This window comes from Pristis pectinata, chromosome 40 (assembly GCF_009764475.1).
Source record: "Pristis pectinata isolate sPriPec2 chromosome 40, sPriPec2.1.pri, whole genome shotgun sequence".
NCBI classification, from domain to species: Eukaryota; Metazoa; Chordata; class Chondrichthyes; order Rhinopristiformes; family Pristidae; genus Pristis; species Pristis pectinata.
The window spans coordinates 6,651,254-6,675,450 of NC_067443.1; the positions used below are offsets into that span (position 1 = coordinate 6,651,254).

At 55.4% G+C, this 24,197-nt stretch overlaps 1 protein-coding gene across 1 annotated transcript; it reads right to left on the reverse strand.

The window, feature by feature from the left end:
• Window positions 1-6,435: 6,435 nt before the first annotated feature.
• On the reverse strand, window positions 6,436-23,020 carry LOC127587426 (pyruvate kinase PKM-like). Its single transcript, XM_052045723.1, has 11 exons — window positions 22,172-23,020; window positions 19,336-19,527; window positions 18,236-18,327; window positions 15,898-16,029; window positions 14,827-15,013; window positions 12,848-13,118; window positions 11,867-12,017; window positions 11,120-11,272; window positions 7,554-7,720; window positions 7,049-7,230; window positions 6,436-6,643 (listed from the first exon to the last, which is right to left on the reverse strand). Exons 1-11 carry the CDS (start codon window positions 22,176-22,178, stop codon window positions 6,537-6,539), a joined length of 1,641 nt encoding a protein of 546 aa, XP_051901683.1. The 5' UTR covers window positions 22,179-23,020; the 3' UTR covers window positions 6,436-6,536.
• Between the last annotated feature and the right edge of the window lie 1,177 nt (window positions 23,021-24,197).

The following is a 24,197-nucleotide window of genomic DNA, read 5'->3' on the forward strand; positions in this document are numbered from 1 at the left end:
GCGGGGTACTCGAGGGGGGGAACCTGTCCACTGATGCAACACACACACACTAGCACAGGCACACATACTAGTACAGGCATACATGTCCACACATACATACAAAAAGACGCACACACAAAGTACATGCAACACACACACGGGCACATGCATTGACAGAGTACACACCCCACACGCAGACTCTGGGAACACTGACACGCCTCGGAGACACCAGCATGTGTGTCCACAGTAAAGTCGCAGAGGCATGCACACACACATGCCACGTACACCTGGACAAAACCACGCGTGTCTACACAGATGTGGTTCCCTGGTCTTACAAATCAAGTCGCAAAGCTGCAATCCAGTCGAACACAAAACAATCTGCTGGAGGAACCCAGCAGGTCTCAAGCAGCGTCCGTAGAGGGGAAAGGGATGGTCGGCGTGTCAGGTCGAGACCCTGCGTCAGTCCTGAGCTGCCGAGTTCCTCCGGCACTGTTTTTTTGGCTCCAGTTTCCAGTCTCCGCAGTCCCTAGTGAATCCAGTTGACCGGTTGGTCAGTGATAGTGCCTGATTGGTGGGGTATTGGGATAAGGCAATCTTCAGTCCATGCTTTGGAAAGTTAAATACTGAGCCATGCAAAGTATGCAACGGGGTGGGGAGTGCTTGAAAGGTTCACACCCCCCCCCCCCCGGTTTGTTCCCTTTCCCTGGCTAAACTGGGCAGACTTCCCACCTAGACATTCCCCCCACCCAGTCACAGAAGATGGATGCTTGCATTGGCGAAGACTTCAGTAGACGATTATCTTCCCCTGATGGGGCTGGACCCCTGTGGCCCCAGGGGGTATCAGGAGGCTGGGGAAGAGGGAAGACTCTTACTGAGGAGGAACACTCAAGGGACATTGAATCTCTGGACACCGCTGACGATCAACCCGTTCGGGTCGGGCACAACCTACCCAGCTTCGGGTCCACCCGGGCAACAAAGCTACAGGGCTGGGTAGCCAACGGGAGCTGCTGGCCTGACTAGGCAAGGGATGGTTTTGGGGTCTACCTGGGAACAAGGGAGGCCTCAGACCAACAGGGTCTGCGCCTCGCTGAGACCCCAGACACAGTCACTACCATATATCAATCCCCTACTCCCACCCATTCTCTCTGGCACATACACGTTTTTTTTAAATGTTTAATCTTTCTGTGTACATAGCTGGTAGGGTTCATACTGCAGGGGAGATTTTTTTATTTTACCTGTTGTATATAATTGATTCAGAAATTAAAAAAATCTTTGTAACAGCAAAACAATGTAAATAAACAGAAAAAATGCCCAGTACTGCCTGCGAATCAACGGCGCTTTGGAAAACATCGACCAAATCGCACCGTCTAATCTAACACAGCGGTCCAGAGTGGGAGAGGACGGGGGTCAGGGGCAGGAACCTCGGCTGATTCCCCCCCTCTCTCTAACCCCGGGGTCACTGGGCAGGGATGGGGAGCAGGAACCCTGCTGATTATTATGGAGGGACCGAATCCCAGGGAGTGTTGCGCTGCTGGAGGGGCTGTTTCACTGGTGAGAAGTCACTCCCTCGTCACCGCCCCTCCCGCAGTGGGGTTCTCCCTCCTACCCCCACCTCAGTGGGGCGCTCCCTCGTTTGTTGTTGCCTATCCTTACTGAGTGCGGTCTGTTGGACTGCCTCCAGTGGGGGGGGGGGGGGGGTGCTCGGCTGGAGGAGAGGGGACCGTACAGGGGGTTGGCTGGGCTAGTCTGCAGGGATGGCCCGAATGGCTTCCTGCGCAGTGGTTCCAGTGTGGGGACAGCCTGCCACCTGGTGTGCAGATGCAGAACTGCTCCCCCCTCCCACCCCCACCGAGTCCGGACTCCCCTGGGTCCTGCAGACCCTCCTGGTTCTGAGGCGCTCGGGGTCCGGCTGCTGTGGTGACAGCCACACGCACCCGGGGCTCTGGCAGTCTGATTTTTCCAACACCGATCAGGGGAGTGATGCACACACAGATACACGGAGAGATGCGCACACAGGGACACGGAGTGATGCACACACAGATACACGGAGAGATGCGCACACAGGGACACGGAGAGATGCACACACAGATACACGGAGAGATGCGCACACAGGGACACGGAGAGATGCACACACAGATACACGGAGAGATGCACACACAGGGACACGGAGAGATGCACACACAGGGACACGGAGAGATGCACACACAGATACACGGAGAGATGCACACACAGGGACACGGAGAGATGCACACACAGATACATGGAGAGACGCACACACAGGGACACGGAGAGATGTACACACAGATACACGGAGAGATGCACACACAGGGACACGGAGAGATGCACACACAGGGACACGGAGAGATGCACACACAGATACACGGAGAGATGCACACACAGGGACACGGAGAGATGCACACACAGGGACACGGAGAGATGCACACACAGATACACGGAGAGATGCACACACAGGGACACGGAGAGATGCACACACAGATACACGGAGAGACGCACACACAGGGACACGGAGAGATGCACACACAGATACACGGAGAGACGCACACACAGGGACACGGAGAGACGCACACACAGATACACGGAGAGATGCACACACACGCCACACACAGATACACGGACGCAAGCACAAACATAGGCCAGCACAGGACAGGCCATTCGGCCCACGATGTTGTGCAGATCTTGATGCCGATTTATACTAAACGTCCTCCTCCTGTGTATCACCCACATCCCTCCATTCCATCTGTCTGTCTAAAAGCCTCTTAAACTCCAGTAAACTGCCTGCTTCCACTACTGCCCCCGGTGACCCATTCCAGGCGCCCAGCACTCCCTGCGTAAAAAACTTGCCCCTCACCTCGCCTTTATATTTCTCCCTCTAACCTTAAAAACACATCCTCTGCAGTTTGGCATTTTTCCCCTGGGGAACAGGTTCTGACTGTCCACTCTATCTCTGCCTTTCATAATTTTATAAACCTCTGTCAGGTCTCCCCTCAGCCTCCGACACTCCAGGGAGAACAACCCCAAGTGTGTCCGACCTCTCCCTGTAGCTCATGCCCTCTAATCCAGGCAGCACCCTGGTGAACCTGCTCTGCACCCTGCCCCCAGTCTCTATAGCAGTTAGCGCGACGCTATTACAGCGCCCGCGACCCGGGTTCAATTCCCGCCGCTGTCTGTAAGGAGTTTGTACGTTGTCCCCGTGTCTGCGTGGGTTTCCTCCGGGTGCTCCGGTTTCCTCCCACATTGCAAAGACATACGGGTTAGGAAGTTGTGGGCGTGTTGTGTCGGCGCCGGAAACGTGGCGACACTTGCGGGCTGCCCCCAGCACATGGAGTAATGCAAAAAGACACATTTCACTTTGTGTTTCGATGGACATGTGACTAACAAATAAACATCTTAAATCCTTCCTGTAATGAGGCGGCCAGAACTGCACACAATACTCCGTGCAGTCCGGCTAAAGTTTTATATGGCTGCAACGTGACTTCCCCACTCTTTACTCAACACCCCTACCAGTGAAGGCAAGCGTTCCGTACGCCTTCTTTACCAGCTCATCCATGTGTAGCCACTTTCAGTGAACCATGGACCTAGACCCCAAGATTCCTTTGTACCTCAGCGCTATTAAGGGGCCTACCATTGGCTGTACACTTCCTCCTTTCATGTGACCTCCCAAAGTGCAACACCTGACACTGCCCGGATTAAACTCCAGCTGCCACTTCTCTGCCCATATCTGTAACTGATCTATGTCCCGCTGTATCCCGTGACAGTCCTTTGCACTGTTCACAGCTCCACCAATCTTGGTGTCACCTGCTAACTTGCTAATCCACCCATCGACATTTCCATCCAAATCATTGATATGAATCACCAACAACAGAGGTCCCAGCACCGATCCCTGCGGAACACCACTGGTCACGGACCTCCAGCCAGAATAGCAGCCTTCCACCCCTACTCTCTGTCATCTATGGGCAAGCCAGATCTGAATTCAAACTTGCAATCCACCCTGGATCCCACGGATCTTCTGAATTAACCTACCGTGAGGAACCTTATCAAATACCTTACCAACATCCCGTGTAGATAACCTCCATGGCCGTACGCTCATCAAGCACCTTCGTCACCTCCTCAAAAAACTCCATCAAGTTTGTAAGCCATGACCCGGCCCGCACAAAGCCGTGCTGACTGTCCCTAAGCAGACCATGCCCTTCCAAATGTGCATCAATCCCATCCCTCAGTATCCTCTCCAACAGTTTCCCTCCCATTGACGTGAGGCTCACTGACCTATAATTACCTGGATTATCCCTATTTCCTTTTTTGAACAAAGGTACAACATTTGCTACTCTCCAGTCCTCTGGGACCTCACCTGTTGCTGGTGAGGACACAAAGATCTTTGTCGAAACCTCAGCAATCTCCTCACTCACTTCTTTCAATATTCTGGGATATCTGCCATCAGGCCCTGGGGACATCCATCATAATGCTTGACCCAGCATCACCTCCTCCTCAATCTCAAAATGTCCCAGCACGTCAGCATGCCCCACTCTGCTTTCACTGTCCGCCAGATTCTTCTCCTCAGTAAATACCAGCACAAAGTACTCATTTAGCACCTCAGCCACGTGCTCTGACTCCAAGCACAAATTCCTTCCTTTATCCTTGAGTGAACCCATCCTCTCCTTAGTTATCCCTAATACGTATAAAATGCAGTGGGATTAACCTCCAGCCTGCTCACTGAGGACATTTCAAAGCCCACTTTCTAATCACCTGCTTGAGAACTTCCCTAATCTCTTCATATTCCGCAAGGGAATGGTCTGATTTTAGGTTCCTAAACCTTATGGATGCTTCCTTTTCCTTCCTGACTAAATTTAGGAGCTCTAGGGTCATCCAAGGTTCCCTGACCTTCCCATCCTTGTCCTTGCTCCTGACCGGAACGTGCCGATCCTGAACACTGATCAGCTGGTCTTTAAACAACTCCCACACGTCAGGTGTGGACTTGTCCGACAGAAGCTGCTCCCCATCAACACCCCTTAGCTCTTGTCTTATCCTGTGGTAATTTGCCCTCCCCCAATTTAGTCCCTTCCCACAAGATCAGATTTCATCCTTATCTTAAAACATAATGAATTGTGATCACTATTCCCAAAATGTTCCCCCACTATCAGGTCTGTCCCATGGCCTGGATCACTTCCCAAAACCAGGTCCAGTCTGTTCTCTCCTCCAGTTGAACTCTCCACAGACTGTTTCAAGAACTCATCTTGGAGGCACTGAAGAGATCCCAGCCCATCTCAGCTTCTGTATTAAGGAAGCTCCAATCAACACTGGGGAAGTTAAAGTCCCCACTGTGACAACCCTGTTGTTTCTGCACCTTTCCATAATCTGCCTACATACCTGTTCTACACACCTGTCCATAATCTGTCTACATACCTATCCCTCCACCTCTCGGTGGCTACTGGGGGGCCTGTAGTATAATCCCATCAGTGTAACTGCACCTTCCCTATTTCTGAGCTCCACCCAAACTGCCCCTGTGGATGAGCCTCCAGTGTGTCCTCTCTGAGTACCGCTGTGACATTCTCCCTCATCAGGAGAGCGCCCCTACACCTCTTTCTCCCCCCTCTCTACGACTCTAAAACAATGAAACCCAGGAACGTCGAGCTGCCAGTCCTGTCCCTCACACAACCGGGTGTCTGTAATGCCAACAACATGGTAACTCCACGTCCTGATCTGTAATACTCCCAGTGTTGTAGTAAACACATTTCAGCCCATCGGCCCCCCCATGTTCATTCGCCTATCCCCTACCATGCTTCCTGTCAGTCTCACATGTCAAACCATCTTTCCTGCACCCAACCCTGCCACCTGTTGCCCTGCCATTGTGGTTCGCATCCCCCTCCCACTCCAGTTTAAACTCACACACACACGAATACAGAGATACATGCAGACACATACAGAGAGAGATGCGCACACACCCACACGCGCGCCAAGGCAGGCACAGGCACACACACATTGACAGTCACACACACTCAGACACACACACACACAAATTGACAGACACAGACACACAAGCACACAGACAGACACAGAAACAGACACACACACAGTGACAGACACAGAAACACACATTGACACACACACACAAATTGACAGACACACAAACACATTGACACACAGTGACAGACACAGAAACACACACACACCCGCAGACATAACACACACACACACACCCGCAGACATAACATGCACACACACACACACACACACACACACACACACACACACACACACACACACACACACACACACACACACACACATGCCACGCACCTCGAGCATCATGTACTGTGGCAAGAGGCGTTTGTAATTCCCTGCTTCCCAGGGTGTCGGCTTTCTCCAGGATGCGGGATGGGGACCTCGGACCATCTCCCCACTCAGAAGAAGTCAGAAGGTCGACAGACACCAGTGGACGGGGAAGATGTTTTATTCACTTTGCAGGAGGACTTCGAGATCCTGCGCCCCGAGGAGGCAGCGGTCTGGTGAGAGGTTGCCAGGTCGGAGATCAGCTGCTACCCTCAGGGGACGGGCACCACCCTCATGATGTTGGTGGCCCCTGGGCCAGAGCGCCAGCCGGTGATCACGATGACCACATCTCCCACCTGCACAAATTCCCGGGCCTTGGCTGAAGGACAGAACGGGATAGGTAACCGAAACTCCTGAGGACAACTCGACCCCCACAACCACCGGGGCAGGGTCAGACACAGAGTGAAGCTCCCTCTGCACCGTCCCATCACACACTCCCGGGGTCAGACACAGAGTGAAGCTCCCTCTGCACCGTCCCATCACACACTCCCGGGGTCAGACACAGGGTGAAGCTCCCTCCGCACCGTCCCATCACACACTCCCGGGGTCAGACACAGGGTGAAGCTCCCTCTACACAGTCCCACCACACACTCCCGGGGTCGGACACAGAGTGAAGCTCCCTCCGCACCGTCCCGTCACACACTCCCGGGGTCAGACACAGGGTGAAGCTCCCTCTACACCGTCCCATCACACACTCCTGGGGCACGTGCCATGGTCCCATTACCTATACGAATGGCGAAGTTGACCCTCTGGTCGACGTCCTCCGCCCACACCGGCTGGTCCACCTGGCGGTACAGGACGGGGAAGATCCCACGGTACAGGTGAGCCTGTCGGGACACTCTGGCGCAGCGGGTCACGGCGATGATGGGTGCTCGAGGTCTGTACTTGGACACGAGCTGTGCTGTCCTGTCAGAGACAGATGGGGTGAGGGCCAGAGATGTGACCCCACCCAACCCTACCAGAGGGAATCAGAGACCAGCCCCTGCTCCCCCACCTCACTGGGAACCCCAACTGCATCTATATATTGCCTGTCACATCCCACACCGCCCCTCCTGCAGCGCTCCCTGCTCACCGCCCCTCCCACAGCGCTCCCCTCTCACCGCCCCTCCCACGGTGCTCCCTCCTCACCGGCCCTCCCGCGGCGCTCCCTCCTCACCGCCCCTCCCGCGGCGCTCCCTCCTCACCGCCCCTGCCCTCGGTAGGCGGTGTGTGTTCTCCCCCTCCCTTACCTCCCGGACCTGGTCAGCACCACGATGGCCCCAGCGCACGACTTGAAGGAAGCCTCGACGGCGCCGATGGCGGTGACCTCAGTGGGGTCACGGGTCAGGGGCGACGACCTGCGCAGCTCCTCGAACAGCTGGTGGTGGAACACGGCGGCCTCGGCCTCTCGCGCGATCTGCCGGGTCAGGGGTCACGGGTCACAGGCCAGCCCATCTCAGGGGGACCACGCTTCACCTCTCGCCCCCACCCCAGAAACTGACCCAGAATGATTTAAACTGGACTGTCCCTTTAGATCCAGGCTGTACACATCCTGAGGTCAACTGACACAGAGCGAGGGGAAGAGTCTGGGATGGAGTGAAGGCAGGAGGAGGGAGTAAGGCATCTGCCCATCTACGACCTGGAGCAGGAGGTGACCACTCGGCCCCTCGGCCCTACCCTGCCAGCCTCTCAGATTCAGGCTGATCCCACCGTAACCCTGACGCTGCACTCTCACCCCCCCCACCCCCACAACTTAGCGAGAATCGATCCACAAGTTCACAAGACAAAGGAGCAGAAGTAGGCCATTCAGCCCATCGAGTCTGATCCACTACCTCACCGTGAGCTAAACTATTCTCCCACCTAGCCCCAGTTCCCGGCCTTTTCCCCATATCCCTTGATACCCTGACTAATTAGATATCTGTCAATCTCCTCCTTAAACACACCCAATGATCGGGCCTCCACTGCTGTACCTGGCAACAAACTCCACAGATCCACGACCCTCTGGCTAAAGAAATTTCTCCTCATTTCTCTTCTAAATGGGTACCCTCTAATTCTAAGACTGTGCCCTCTAGTCCTGGACTCACCCACCAAGGGAAACAGCTTAGCCACATCTACTCTGTCCAGTCCTTTCCACATTTGAAATGTTTCTGTGAGGTCCCCTCTCATTCTTCTGTACTCCAGTGAGTACAGTCCAAGAGCCGACAAAAGCTCATCGTATGTAAGCCCTTTCATCCTGGGAATCATCCTTGTAAACCTCCTCTGAACTCTCTCCAATATCCCCTTCATTCCGGGAATCATCCTCGTAAATCCAGATCTGCCTTCAAACGTCCCGAGACTTCGCTCCCCCAGTCCTTTGAGGAATTCCAAAGGTTCACAACCCTCAGAGAGAAGCTTTGACTTCCCTCCATCTTATGTGGGTGATCCTTAACAGTGGCCCCTGGTGTGAGATTCCCCCACAGCAGGGAACATCCTGCCGAGACCTTTGGGGATCCAAAATGTTTCAGTCATATCCATCCCCCCCAACCCCTCGCTTTTCTGCAGTAATCCCAGCCGGTTCAACCTCAGACATCCCACCCACTGCAGGGATCGGTCTACTGGACACATTATAGCCTCCGTCCTTGGCCAAGGAGGCCGACACTGTACGTGGTGCTCCGGAGCCTCGTGTAACTGAGGTGTAACCTCAGTCCTGACGCAGGGACTCGACTCGATACGCCGACAATTCCTTCCCCTCCCCACAGACACTGCTCGACCCCCGAGTTCCTCGACAACAGTCATGAACATTGAATTCTCCCACTTCAGGTAAAACCCCCCCACCCTTCCCCAAACAACCCCCCCCCACCCCCACACTTCTTCCCTTTCCTCTTTTTTTTAAACCTTTTTTTCCTTCCTCTCCTTACCCCTGGGGGATCTGCTCTCCCCTCCTCCCCCGCACCTGCCAATCACCGTCTCTTACCTGCATCTACCTATCACCACCCTGTGCCCACCCCACCTCCCCTCCCATCTACCTATCACTGCTCTGCTTTTCCCTCCCATATATCGGGCTTCCCCCTTTTCCTATCTTCAGTCCTGAAGAAGGGTCCCGACCCGAAACGTTGACCGCCTGCTTTTCTCCACGGCCGCTGCCTGGCCTGCTGAGTTCCTCCAGCGTCACCGTGTTTTTCCTCTAGATTCCAGCATCTGCAGTCCCTTGTTTCTCCGGCAACAACAGTCTGTTAGCTTTCTGGATTACTTGCTGTGTCTGTATATGACCCTAGTACCAGGACAGCCAGATTCCTCGACAACCTCTCACTGTTTAGATGATGTCCTTCATTTTTTGTACCAAAGATGTTACAATTCCACCCATTATACTCCGCTTGCCAGATCTTTATTCACTCACCCAACCTATCTACATCCCTCTGTAACCCTCTACGTGTCCTCCAAACGACCTACTCTCCTCTATCGGTGAGATCTATCTACCGCCGTTTGGCAATGGGACCTTTGGTGACTCAGTGCAAGTCCCTTCTACAAATGGGACATCCCGCACCGCTCCCTGTGGACTGTCAGACCTGATGGACAGAACGTGGCGCCCGTGCGCGGATGTTAGTTTCTGTTGGTTCAGGTCGATCTCCCCTACTCCACACCCCCCCTCCCCTAACACCGGAGCCTTTCTTCCTCTCCGTCCTATCCACCCACCCCCACACCACCCCCTCCACTTCCCAATCCTCCCCATTGACCCCACCACCCACATCTTCCTTCCCCTGCCACCCTGCAAACGCCAGGACCCCCACCCCTCCCTCCCCCAGTCCCAACCTCTGCCCTCAAACCACACAAACCAACCTCCCCTCCATTAAACTTTGCCTCTGACCCAACTCGCTGCCTCCACCCCACAACTCCCAAGAGGGGAATCACGGGAACCAGCCTCCCCTCCTCTGACTCCATCGACACCTCTCGCTGCCTCGGGGAAGCAGCCGACATAGTCAAAGACCCCACCCACCCGGGACATTCTCTCTTCTCCCCCCTCCCGTCAGGCAGAAGATACAAAAGCCTTAAATTACATACCACCCCGGTAGTGTAGCGGTTAGTGTAACGCTATTACAGCGTCAGTGACCCGGGTTCAATTCCGGCCGCTGTCTGTAAGGAGTTTGTACGTTCTCCCCGTGTCCGTGTGGGTTTCCTCCGGGTGCTTCGGCTTCCTCCCATATTCCAAAGACGTACGGGTTAGGAAGTTGTGGGCGTGCTGTGTTGGCGCCGGAAGTGTGGCGACACTTGCGGGCTGCCCCCCAGAACACTTGATGCAACAGGTGCATTTCACTGTGTGTTTCGATGTGCATGTGACTAATAAAGGTAGCTCATCTCATCAAGGACAGCTTCTATCCCACTGTTATCAGACTCTTGAATGGATATCTCGTAAGCTGAAAGATGAACTCTTGACCTCCCGGTCTACCTCATCGTGGCCCTTGCACTGTACTTGTCCACATACCCTACACCCTCTCTGTAACTGTAACACTATATTCTGTCTTCCTTTTTACCCCCTCGATGTACTAATGTTTGGAATGATCTGTCTGGATGGCACACAGACACAGCTTTTCTCTACAGCAACACACAAAGTGCTGGAGGAACTCAGCGGGTCAGGCAGCATCTGTGGAGGGAGGTGGACAGTCTTTCTGTAGACGCTGCCTGACCCGCTGGTCTGCCGTCTCTGTGGCTCCAGCTTTTCACGGTATGTGTGGTGGTGATAAACCAACGCTTTCCCTCACCCACCTGCGACCTCTAACGCCCACTGGCACCTGCGACCTCTAACCCCACCGGCGCTTCCTGTCATGCAGAAAGAACTCACCGCGTGCTGTGTGCGGACGGCATCCACGGGGTAGGCGCCCTTGGCGGTCTCGGCGGACAGCATAATGCAGTCTGCGCCGTCCAGCACAGCGTTGGCTACGTCACTGCTCTCTGCCCGGGTGGCTCGAGGTCTCAGCACCATGCTCTCCAGCATCTGCCGGGGGAGGGGTTGTAGGGTCAAGGGTCACTGCGACCCCACCAATACCCAGACCGTCCCCCTCCAAAACGATCTCATCCTAGCCCCCGTCACTGTGTGTGTGTGTGTGTGGGGGGGGGGGGGGGACCCGTCCCCCACTGAGGGTCAGTGTGTGGGACCCGTCCCCCAGTGAGGGTCAGTGTGTGTGGGACCTGTCCCCCAGTGAGGGTCAGTGTGTGTGTGTGGGACCCGTCCCCCAGTGAGGGTCAGTGTGTGTGGGACCTGTCCCCCAGTGAGGGTCAGTGTGTGTGTGTGTGTGTGTGTGTGTGTGTGTGTGTGTGTGTGTGTGTGTGTGTGTGTGTGTGTGGGGTGGGGGGTGGACATGTCCCCCAGTGAGGGTCAGTGTGTGTGTGTGTGTGTGTGTGTGTGTGTGGGGGGGGGGGGGGGTGGACATGTCCCCCAGTGAGGGTCAGTGTGTGTGTGTGTGTGTGTGTGTGTGTGTGTGTGTGTGTGTGTGTGTGTGTGTGTGTGTGTGTGTGTGACCTGTTCCCCAGAGAGGGTCAGTGTTTGGGACCCGTCCCCAGTGAAGGTCACCCTGCTGCAGTAACTGACCTGTGTGGCACAGATGACTGGTTTTCCAGCGTAGTTACATCGACCGATCATCATTTTCTGGGCCAGGAAGACTTTCTCGGGTGGGATCTCGATCCCCAGGTCGCCACGGGCAACCATGATCCCGTCGCTGACCTCCAGAATCTCGTCAAACCTGCACACAGTGAGAAGATCCGATACTCAGAGGCTGTGACCTTTACCCCTTCACCTTTGCAACCCCCCCATTCCATCCAGACCGACGATGCCCCTTCCCCCACTTGCTAACCCTTGGCCCCCACACATTGACCCTTAACCCCACACACTGACTTTGTACTTCCTATGTTCACATGCTGAACCCTGACCCTATATGCTGACTTTTGACCTCTCACCCTTCCTCTTGAACCCTGACCCTATATTCTGACTCCTGACCTCATGCCCAACCAGCCCGCCAACCTCAGGCTGACCCCAACACTCTGACCTCTGCCCCTCACACAGTGATCCCTGACCCCACCTGTTGTCCCTGCACCCCCCCCACCCTAAACGTGGCACACTGACCCTGTAATTTGACCCCTGACCTTGCACACTGACCCCGTAACTCTGACAACCGACTCCCCAAAAACTGACCTCCAAATCCTGCACTCCAACTCCTGAAAACAGCACCTCAACCTCTGAACCCTGCACTCTGACCTCTGAACTCCAACTTTGACTCCTGAACTCTGACTCCTAAATTCCACACTGACTCTTGAACTCTGACCCCCAAAACCCATACTGACCCCTAAAATCGGAACCCCTAAGTACTGCACTCTGACCCCTGAACCAAAATCCTGCTCTCTGCTCCCTGAACTCTGACTCCAGAACCCCGCCGCTCTGACCCCTGAACCTGCTCTCTGGCCCCTGCTCTCTGACCCCAGAACCCCGCCGCTCTGACCCCTGAACCTGCTCTCTGGCCCCTGCTCTCTGACCCCAGAACCCCGCTGCTCTGACCCCTGAACCCAGCCCATTTACCGCCGCACTCCTTCGTGGTTCTCGATCTTGCTGATGACCTTGACGTCCTTGCCCTTCTCGCCGAGGATCCGGCGGACCACCCGGACATCCTCTGCCCTCTGGACGAAGGAGGCGAAGACCATGTCGACTCCGAGCTCCAGGCCGAAGCGGAGGTCGCGGGCATCGCGCTCGGACACGGCTGGGAGGTCGACCGTCGCCCCGGGCAGGTTCACCCCCTTCCGACTGCACAGAACACCTCCGTTCTCCACCTCCGCCACGCACCGACCCGGCCCTGGGCAGGCACACAGCGGGTCAAAGGTCAGCCCCACGGCCTCCAGCCAATCAGCTGCGGCTCAGTGCGCTGCCCTCTGACCCCGAAGGTCAAGGGGCAAGTCCAGTTCCGGAGACACAGTTCAATACAGAAAATAAAGCAAATTAAATCAAGACAATGTTGTTAAACGTGTTGAACCTTGGTTGGACCACACTGGAAGCTTGGTGCACAATTCCGGTCTCCATCTGAATGAATTAGGAACCACTCGGGCCATTGAGACTGTTCCACCATTTAATGTGGCCGCAGCTAACACGACTCTTGCTGACCCCGGGTGAACTATCACACACCACACACCGCACGCCCCCCCCCCCCCCCCCCCCATTTTATCAGGAACCTCTCCACCTCTGCCACAGAAATATTCCACGACTCTGCTCTCACTGCCCTTGGAGGAAGAGAGTTCCGAAGCCCCACCGGCCGATACGAGGAAAGGTTTCTGTCCCCTCTCTATCTTTAAATTGCTGACCCCCTTCCTGTTAAACAGTGACCTCTGGTCCTGGAGTGTCCCACAAGAGGAAACATCCTGTCCAGAGCCCTCAGGAATTTATACGTTTCTCTCTTCTAAAAAAAAGGAACAGATACAAGCCTAAATCTGACCAACGTAGAACAGCACAGGACAGGAACAGGCCCTTCGGCCCACCATATTGTGCTGAACTAATTAAGCTAATGATGCCTAATCCCTTCTGCCTGCACAAGGTCCACATCCCTCCATTCTCTGCATATCCATGTGCCTATCTGAGAGCCCCTTAAACACCTCTATTGTATCTGCCTCCACCCCCACCCCTGGCAGCACATTACAGGCACCCACCACTCTCTGTGGAAAAAAACTTGGCCCCCACATCTCCTTTGAACTTACCTCCTCTCACCGTAAATGCACGCCCTCTGGCATTAGACATTTCAACCCTGGGATAAAGATACCGGCTGTCTACCCTGTCTATACCTCCCATAATGTTATAAACTTCTATTGGGTCTCCCCTCCACCTCCGTCACTCCAGAGAAAACAACCTAGTGTGTCCAACCTTTCCTCATACCCATTCCAGGGACTGGTCCAGTGAATCTTGGCTGAACTACTCCTGATGTGTTAAAATCCTTCCTTTAATAAGGAGACCGACGCTGTCCACAGCGCTCCACCCCTGGTCTCAGCGTGCACCTTGCACGGAAGATGCTGGTGGCAGTGTGTTTTGGTCGACATATTCCTTAGGGCACTAGTGGAAGGTTACAGGGCTCCAACAGGGCCGGATGGACGAGATGTGCGGGGCGGTGTTTTCACTAAGCGGGGATTATCCAACCCTGCGTCACACGCTCGGGGTGGCTGGGAAAGGAAGGGGTGAGGGGAATGGGGGGGTAGGGATGGGAGAGAGAGGGCGAGGGTGGGGATGGGTGATGGGGTGAGGGTGGGGGTGGGGAAGAGGGGGTGGCGGAGAGAGGGTTGGGGTGGGAGAGAGGGTAGGAAGGTGGTGGTGAGGGAGGAGGAGGCTAGTGGGGGAAGGTGGTTGGGGGAGGGTGGGGACGAGGGTGGGGAGGAGTGTTGGGGGACAGTGAGGGAGGACGGTGTGGGGAGGGTGTGGGGAAGAGGGTGTGGGGGGACGGTGTGGGGAGGAGGGTGTGGGGAGGAGGGTGTGGGGAGGAGGGGAGGGTGAGGGGGGGGGAGGGTGAAGGGGGTGGTACCTACCGATCTCCTTGACCAGCAGCGAGATGAGCCCATCGTCCAGGAAGATCCTGCCCCCAACACTGACCACCTGCGGCAGGTTGGCATAGTCCACGAAGATGAGGCTCTCGTCACATTGCTCCTCGAAGCTGCGGTCGGTGGTGACCGTGACCTCCGATCCCTTCACCAGCTCCACCTGCCCGGACTCTCTCTGTGTGAGCGGACAGCAGGCTTCAGGGAGCGGTGGGTGCAGGCAATGACGGTGTCCCGACCCCTGACCAACCTCCCCCCAACCCCGGTACCTGACCCCTGATCCTCAACCCCGGTACCTGACCCCTGATCCCCCAACCCCAGTACCTGGCCCCTGACCCACAAACCCAGTATCTGACCCCTGACCCCGGTACCTGACACCTGAACCCCCAACCCCAGTACCTGACCCCTGACCCCACAACCGCAGTACCTGACCCCTGATCCCCCAACCCCGGAACCTGACCCTTGATCCCCCAACCCTGGAACCTGACCCCTGATCCCCCAACCCCGGAACCTCATCCCCAACCCCAGTACCTGACACCTGAACCCCCAACCCCAGTACCTGACCCCTGACCCCACAACCGCAGTACCTGACCCCTGATCCCCCAACCCCGGAACCTGACCCTTGATCCCCCAACCCTGGAACCTGACCCCTGATCCCCCAACCCCGGAACTTCATCCCCAACCCCAGTACCTGACCCCTGACCTCCAACCCCGGTACCTGACCCCTGACATAAAACCAAGACCCCAGCATGTAACTCACTCCCGGGTATCTGTTATTCTATTTATAAACCCACCCCCCGAACCCCTGGATCAGATCCCACTCCTCTATTCTACTCGATCAGTAAGATCCCAGTTGATCCAATCCACTTCCCGTGACTGGACACGGAGGGGGTGAGGGGGAGAGAGAACCCCAGAGATCCACAAGCCTCTGAGTGTCAAATCCTCAGCCCCCAGCGTCTGGTCTGAGAGAGCTGGACCCCTGGTTGTAGACCTAGTGGTGGGGCTGTCTCAGTTGGGCCAGGTGACCTCTAAACCCCCGCCCCCCCCCCATTGGTCACTCACCCCTCTGACGAGTCCAGTGCGGATTTCGGGTCCCTTGGTGTCGAGGGCGATGGCCACCGTCCTGTGGTACAGAGGGCTGGAGGATAAGCTCTCCAGAGCCTGGCGCAGATTGGCCACGGTGGTAGCGTGGTACTGAGGTCAAGGGCCAAGAGGGGTAGAGAGTCAGATGGACGTTGGGTGATTGGGGGGGGGGGGGTTGCGATCCCTGGGGTGAGGAGTCCCATACTGTGTCCCCATCACACTCCCACCCAGCCAGAGCCAACGGCAAGGAGGCCAAAGTTAGCAGAAACAGGAGAGGGGGTTTAAACTTTGCCTCTGGCCAAATTCACGCACACCCTCCTCCCAGGAGGGGACAGGCCATGCTTGGGAAATCACGGAAACCAGCCTCCCCTCTACTGACCTTGTCTGCACTTCCCGCTGCCTCGGGAGAGCAAACGGCATAATCAAGGACCCCTCCCACCCCGGACATTCTTCCTCGCTTCTCCTGTCAGGCAGGAGGGTGAGAACATGTACCACCAGGCTCAAGGACAGCTTCTGTCCTGCTGCTATCAGACAGCTGAACGGACCACTTGTACGCTAAATCTGAACTCTTGATCTCCCAGTCTACCTTGTTGTGGCCTTACACCTTATTGTCTGCCTGCACTGCACTTTCTCTGTAACTGTAACACTATATCCTGCATTCTGTTATTGCGTATTGAGTTCAAGAGCCGCGAGGTGACGTTGCAGCTCTGTAGAACTCTGGTCAGACCACACTTGGAGTATTGTGTCCAGTTGTGGTTGCCTCATTATAGGAAGGATGTGGAAGCTTTAGAGAGGGTGCAGAGGAGATTTACCAGGATACTGCCTGGATTGGAGAGCATGTCTTATGAGGATAGGTTGACCGAGCTAGGGCTTTTCTCTTTGGAGAGGAGGAGGATGAGAGGCATAGATCGAGTGGACAGTCAGAGACTTTTTCCCAGGGCAACAATGGTTAACACGAGGGGACATAATTTCAAGGTGATTGGAGGAAGGTATAAGGGGGATGTCAGGGGTAAGTTTTTTTACACAGAGAGTGGTGGGTGCGTGGAACGCACTGCCGACAGAGGTTGTGGGGGCAGGTACATTAGGGACATTTAAGAGACTCTTAGATAGACACATGAATGATGTGGGAGGGAAGGGTTGGATAGATCTTAGAGCAGGATAAAATGTCGGCACAACATTGTGGGCCGAAGGGCCTGTACTGTGCTGTAGTGTTCTATGTTCTATGCTTTTCCCTTTGTACTACCTCAATGTACTGATGTTTGGAATGATCTGTATGGATGGCATGAAAAGTTTTTCACTGTACCTCGGTACATGGGACAAGAAGAAACCAGTTTACCAATTTAACCCAGTCTGCCTCAGGGTAACTGGACATGTGTTTAACCTTTGTTTCTGACCCAGTTCACCGCCCCTCCGACTCCCAAGGATGGACAGCATTCCCCCCCCCCACCCTATGGGAAATATAATAGGGTAAATAGGGGCACCATTGAGAGTGTCCTGACCAGCTGCTTCTCTGCCTGGTTCGGTAACTGTAACATCTCTGACCGTAAGACTTTGCAGAGAATTGCGAGTACAGCGGGAAAGATCACTGGAGCACCTCCTCCCTCCATCCTGGACAACACACGATGCACCCGCAAGGTCTGCAGAATCATAGACGACCCTTCTCATCCATCCCACGACCTCTTTGTCCCACTGCCATCTGGCAAGTGGTACCGGAGCATCAAAACTACCAGACTGTACAATAGTTTTCTCCCCCAGGCTGTCAGGCTCCTGAATACCCTGGAGACAGTTTGAGACAAATGCCGCGTCAAAAGCCCCGGTTTGCACAACGGTGTACAAGAACTTTGGCTGCTGCTGAATGTGTTTATACAATTAGCGCAACACACCGAGTTCTGGATTTTCTTCGTCCAACTTGGTTTTGCACTAACTGTACTTTTGTATTCTGTATATACCGATTTTTGCGCCATTTGTACATGCACACTTTTGCTGTCTGCGTTTATTGTATGTCCTCTGTTCTATGTATGTCCTCTGTTGTGTCAGCCTGGGGGAAACAACATTTTGTTCCTCCATGTGTTTTTATAGCATCTGGTGAATGACTAAAGTAACTTGACCTTGTCTGCCTAACTGACCCAGGAGGGTGGGCTTAGGAGCTTAGGAACTGGGAGGATCCGGGCACCAATGTCTCCCCCAGTTGAATAGCTGGTGCTCAGGCCCAAGGTGGAGGGAACCACCGGGGGGGGGGGCGGTTCTTCAGCAGGGGAAGGGAGGGTTAACGTTACTGGGATCCGTGGATGGGGTGAGGGAAGGGGCTGAGTCTCACCTCGTGCGTCCCATGGGAGAAGTTGAGGCGAGCGATGTTCATGCCGGCTTTCACCATCTCCTTCAGGGTTTCCACCGGCTGGGAGGCGGGCCCTGCGATCCAGATGGGGAGAGGCTCAGTCCGGTGCAGTCCCGGCTAGTACCAGGTATCGGTTGGGGGGTGGCCGGTCCAGTGACCCCCCCCCCCCTCCAGCTACTTCCCACCCTGGAATGTTCACTCCATCAGAAACAGGGAGAGTAGGGAGGCACACTTGCCTTCATCGGTCAGGGCATTGAGTACAAGAGTCAGGAAGTCACGTTGCAGCTGTATAAAACTTTGGTTTGGCCACACTTGGAGTATTGTGTTCAGTTCTGGTCACCCCGTTACAGGAAGGATGTGGAGGCTTTGGAGAAGGTGCAGAGGAGATTCACCGGGATGCTGCTTGGATTAGAGGGCATGAGCTACGAGGAGAGGTCGGACAAAATTGGGTTGTTTTCTCTGCAGCGTCAGAGGCTGAAGGGAGACCTGATAGAAGTTTGTGACATTATGAGAGGCAGAGATAGGGTAGACAGTCAAAATCTTTCTCCCAGGGTAGAAAAAAAAACAGACGACCTGCATTTAAGGTGAGAGAGGGGGAAAGTTTAAAGGAGATGTGTGGGGCAAGTTTTTTTTTACACACAGAGAGTGGTGGGTGCTTGGAACAGGCTGCCGGGGTGGGGGTGGAAATAGAGACGGTAGAGGCATTTAAGAGTCTGTTAGACATGTAAGTGTGCGGGGAATGGAGGGAGATGGATCATGTGCAGGCAGAAGAGATTTAGTTTAATTTGGCATTGTGTTTGGCACAGATATTGTGGGCTGAAGGGCCTGTCCCTGTGCTGTTCCATGTTCTATGTCTTATGATCCTTTGGGATTCTCTCCCCCTTGAGACACTGAAGATATTCGGCAGGTTTTTGGTGTCTGGGGGAATCGAGGGTTACAGGGAACACCGTGCCAGACCCAGCTCAGATCCTTCTTACAGCAGCGGTCTCAGTGTTCGTATGCAGCTCCCGTTCACCTCCCACCATCCCCTCCCCCCGCCACGGATCCCAGCGCACAGTCCGATCCCGGGCCCGAAGGCCTACCAATGGTGCAGATGATGCTGGTGTTGCGGGCGCTGGTGGGCTCGGAGTCGATGTCCAGCAGGCAGAGGTGTTCCAGGAAGCTGGTGGCCATCTCGGCCCTCAGCTGCTGCCTCTGCACGAAGGCGGTGCCCATCTCCTGGAAGAGCTGCTCCCTACTGCTCCAGGACTCTCCGCTGAAACGCTGGCCCGAATCTGCAATGCAAACACACTAGTGGAGTGTCCCAGGGGTCAGGTCTTGCCCCATCAACCAAGGAACGGGAGTGGGGGAATCAAAGGACACAAAAAATAGATGTGAGGGTAGCTGGTGACATTTGGAGTCTGTAATGGGGTGAGTGAGTTTAACACGGAAAAGCTTGGGTTGTGGGAAAAATCCAAAGGCAAACCATCATCTACACGGAGACAGACTGCAGGTGAGGGATCTGCAAAGGTATCGAGGTGTTCTGCTGCATAGAGTTAACAGGCAGGGGAAGCTATGGTCAGGAAGGCAGATGGTACATTGGCCTTCACTGTGAAGGGGTTGGAGCTTAGAGGGACGTCTCGTCGCAGTGGTACAGGGTGTTGGTGAGGCCCCACCCTGAGTACTGTAGGCAGTGTCAGTCCCCTTAAGAAAGGGTGCACTGGCATTGGAGGTAACACAGAGGAGATTCACTGGGATCAGACTGGTTTCCAATCACTGCAGCTAAAGAAATGTGATCTGCATTCTTTGGAGTGTAGAAGAATGAGGGGGGAGATCTCCTTGAAACGGATCGGGGACAGGACTGAGAATGTGTATAAGGTATAATGAAGGGTTAGGAGAGTAAAAGATTGTGAGCCCTGAAACGAGAATTTAAGGGTACATCACTATGGCTGTAATAGACTGCTTGAAATAGCTGTGCTTCACTTTGTAATGCCTTGCTTCAGAGATTTTGCTTGCTTCAGCTAGTTTTCTTCAGCCTTGAGATATGATTATACAGTAAAATCAGTTCTTGTCTCAGCAAGTCTGCAGACTTGACTCTTGCTCCACTAACCATAGAACCATACAGCACAAAACAGGCCCTGAGCCCACCATGAGAAACTTTATGTATACAAAGATAATTGGTGGAACAAGATGGTCTGAAAAGATTAAGGAACCACAGCTTTTGTAGAAATAGTAACTTTTTTAAGTAAATACCTTTGTAACCAATCACGATGTAGAAAATAAGTGCCATGCTGCCTGACTAATGATCAGTCCTTGCATGGTAATTGTTTGCACCTCTGAAAAAGTATAAGAATGTATGTAGATCAATGTATCTCAGAGACCACCTGGTCCGGGACTTAGGTGCCTGGCTTGGTGCTCTCTCCTCGGATCAAGTAATAAAGAGATTGAATAAGAACAGTGATCTTTTGAGTCTTCTTTCCAATCGAATTCGACAGGACAGGGGAGATGTTTCCACCAGTGGGAGAGTCTCGAATGAGGAGATGTAGTTAGGGGGGGGTGCGGTCATTTAACACTGGGGTGTGTGGGAACCTCTCGCAGAGGAATAGAAACATAGAAAACCTACAGCACATACAGGCCCTTCGGCCCACAGAGCTGTGCCGAACACGTCCCTGCCTTAGAAATTACTAGGCTTACCCATAGCCCTCTATTTTTCTCAGCTCCATGTACCTATTCAAAAGTCTCTTAAAAGACCTTATCGTATCCGCCTCCACCACCGTTGCCGGCAGCCCATTCCACACGCTCACCACTCTGAGTAAAAAAACTTACCCCTGACATCTCCTCTGTACCTACTCCCCAGCACCTTAAACCTGTGTCCTCTTGTGGCCACCATTTCAGCCCTGGGGAAAAGCCTCCGACTATCCACACGATCAATGCCCCTCATCATCTTATACACCTCTATCAGGTCCCCCCTCATCCTCCGTCGCTCCAAGGAGAAAAGGCCGAGTTCCCTCAACCTGTTTTCATAAGGCATGCTCCCCAATCCAGGCAGCATCCTTGTAAATCTCCTCTGCACCCTCTCTATGGCTTCCACATCCTTCCTGCAGTGAGGCGACCAGAACTGAGCACAGTACTCCAAGTGGGGTCTGACCCACTTCTTTGGAGTTCTCTAGCTGGAGGATTGTGGGAGGCTGGATCACTGGGGGGGGGGGTGGGGGTGAGGATTTAAAGCTGAGGTAGGTACGTTTTTGAAAGATCAAGCAATTGAGAGCAATGGAAACTGGCACAGAAGCAGAGATGAGACCTGTGGCAGATCGACCATGATCATATTGAAAGCTGGGGCAGGATCGAGGGGCAGAGTGGCCTACTGCTCCTATTTCCTTGTGTTCTTAGGAGAAGGGAGCCTGTGCTTGTCCATGGGGGTGGGGGAAGAGGGGGATACAACTCTGGGGGTTTGTTGGTGGTGAGATTGGGTGGGTGGGGGGGGTTGGTGGTAGAGGAGGTTTGGCGAGGGGAAGGGGATGGGGCAGTGAAAGATTTCCGTGGTTAGACAACGGGGAGAGGGGGAGGAGGAGGGGAACAGAGAGGGAGAGAGACGGAAAGAGAGGGGGGAAAGAGAGGCCCATTCTCTAGAAAGGAATTCCCTTCTAGTCCTTCACTCTGTTACCTGCTCCACCTCCCTGAAGTGTCCAGTGTTTGAGAGAGGAGGTGTGAGTGTGTGAGAGAGGGAGAAAGAGAGAGAGAGAATGATTGTGAGGGGCAGCTGAGTGAATTTCAGACTCTGGCCCTTCCTCACCTCGTGATGTTTAGTCTGACTGGGAGATGGGGGGAAGAGAATAAAGTTGGGGGGGGAGGAAGGAGGGAAAGGGATAAGGGGTACGAGAAGCTGAGGAGGTAGAGGAGGAGGGGAGGGAGGGGTGTTCGATGAGGGTGACTACAAACCTGCCATTTTCAGCAACTCCTCTGTGAGAGGGGTCCTGTCCCGTGCAATGCCCCTGAGCTCTGAGCTGACAGTTCGATGGCCTTCTCTGAGCTCCCAGACTTGGGGTAATAATTAACCCTGCAGACGGACCTCAGGAGGACTCTGCTCCCTCCTCCCAGTTAGTCACTCGCCCATGGCTCCCGTTCCTGACTGCAGCCCCTCCCTCCTCCACATACCGTTCATTCACCCCTCCATTCACCATCCTTCCCTCCTCCTGTCAGTCCACAGGTTGCTGCCCAGTGACCCCGGGGTTAGAGAGGGAGGGGGAATCAGCCGGGGTTCGGGCTCCCCATCACTGCCCAGTGACCCCGGGGTTAGAGAGGGAGGGGGAATCAGCCGGGGGCATCACCCTTGACTTGCAGCCATTGACCAATGAGGGAGCAGCTGGAGCACAGTGCCTCCCACAGTCGAATAGCCCAGACCTCTGCAGGTCATTTCAGACTGAAGCTATCACTGGGCCAAGGGGCTGGGGGTCTGAAGAGGTCTCTGGGTTCTGAGGGGGTCTCTGAGGGATTGGGGACTCTGGGGGTCAGAGGGGGACTGAGGGGGTCTCAGAGGGACTGAGAGGGTCTCAGATGGACTCTCTGGGGTATTGAAGCGGTCACAGGGACAAGGGACTCCAGGGGTATGATTGGGACAAGGGCACTGAGGGGTTCATGAGGGACTGAGAGAATTCTAAGGGATTGAGGGAGTCACTGAGGGGAACTGGAGGGTCACTGAGGGGTTCTGTGAGGGACAGGGAATCTGAGGGATTGAGGGGTCTGAGAGGGTCACTAAAGGACTGAGGGGATGTCAGGGGGTGTGAGGGATTGAGGGGGTCACTGAGGAGATCTGAGGGGGTGTGAGGGACTGAGGGGGTCACTGAGGGGATGTGAGGGACAGGGAGTTGAGGAGGTGTGAGGGACTGAGGGGGTCTCTGAGGGACTGAGGGGAGAGGGACTGAGGGGAGGGGTGGTTGAGGGGAGGGGTTGAGGGGGGTAGGGGGTGAGGGGAGTGAGGGGAGGGGTTGAGGGGGGTAGGGGGTGAGGGGAGTGAGGGGAGGGGTGAGGGGTGTTGAGGGGAGGGGTGGGGGGTGAGGGGAGGGGTGAGGGGTGTTGAGGGGAGGGGTGGGGGGTGAGGGGAGGGGTGAGGGGTGTTGAGGGGAGGGGTTGGGGGTGAGGGGAGGGGTGAGGGGTGTTGAGGGGAGGGGTGGGGGGTGAGGGGAGGGGTGAGGGGTGTTGAGGGGAGGGGTGGGGGGTGAGGGGAGGGGTGTTGAGTGAGGGGAGGGGTGGGGGGTGAGGGGAGGGGTGAGGGGTGTTGAGGGGAGGGGTGGGGGGTGAGGGGAGGGGTGAGGGGTGTTGAGGGGAGGGGTGGGGGGTGAGGGGAGGGGTGAGGGGTGTTGAGGGGAGGGGTGGGGGGTGAGGTGAGGGGTGAGGGGTGTTGAGGGGAGGGGGGGGGGTGAGGGGAGGGGTGAGGGGTGTTGAGGGGAGGGGTGGGGGGTGAGGGGAGGGGTGAGGGGTGTTGAGGGGAGGGGTGGGGGGTGAGGGGAGGGGTGAGGGGTGTTGAGGGGAGGGGTGGGGGGTGAGGGGAGGGGTGAGGGGTGTGAGGGGAGGGGTGGGGGGTGTTGAGGGGAGGGGTGGGGGGTGAGGGGAGGGGTGAGGGGTGTTGAGGGGAGGGGTGGGGGGTGAGGGGAGGGTTGAGGGGGTAAGGGTTGAGGGGTGAGGGGTGTGAGGTGTGAGGGGGTTGGGGGGGGGTTGATGGGGGGTCACTGAGGGAATACAACCGCCCGCCTTCTCCTCCCTCCTCGGTAGGCGGGGCCACAGCCCGCCGCTGCTCTCTGATTGGCCGCCTCCTCGCACCGCTTCCCCGCCTCCCCGACCCACCTGACGTCACCCAGCCTTCCCAACACACCCATTGGTCGACGTCCCGGTTTCCCCATTCTCGTGCGATGCCGCCTGACCAATCAGGTGGTGGAGGGGGTGGGTTCTGCACGGCCGGATCCGGCGC

Excerpts from the sequence above, each read along its gene's own strand:
- LOC127587426 (XM_052045723.1), bottom strand. Across the intron at positions 13,119-14,826 it reads GCTGCTGGTCAAGGAGATCG|GGCCGGGTCGGTGCGTGGCG; the intron begins GTAGGTACCACC and ends GTGCCTGCCCAG. Across the intron at positions 12,018-12,847 it reads AACCACGAAGGAGTGCGGCG|GTTTGACGAGATTCTGGAGG; the intron begins GTAAATGGGCTG and ends CACTGTGTGCAG.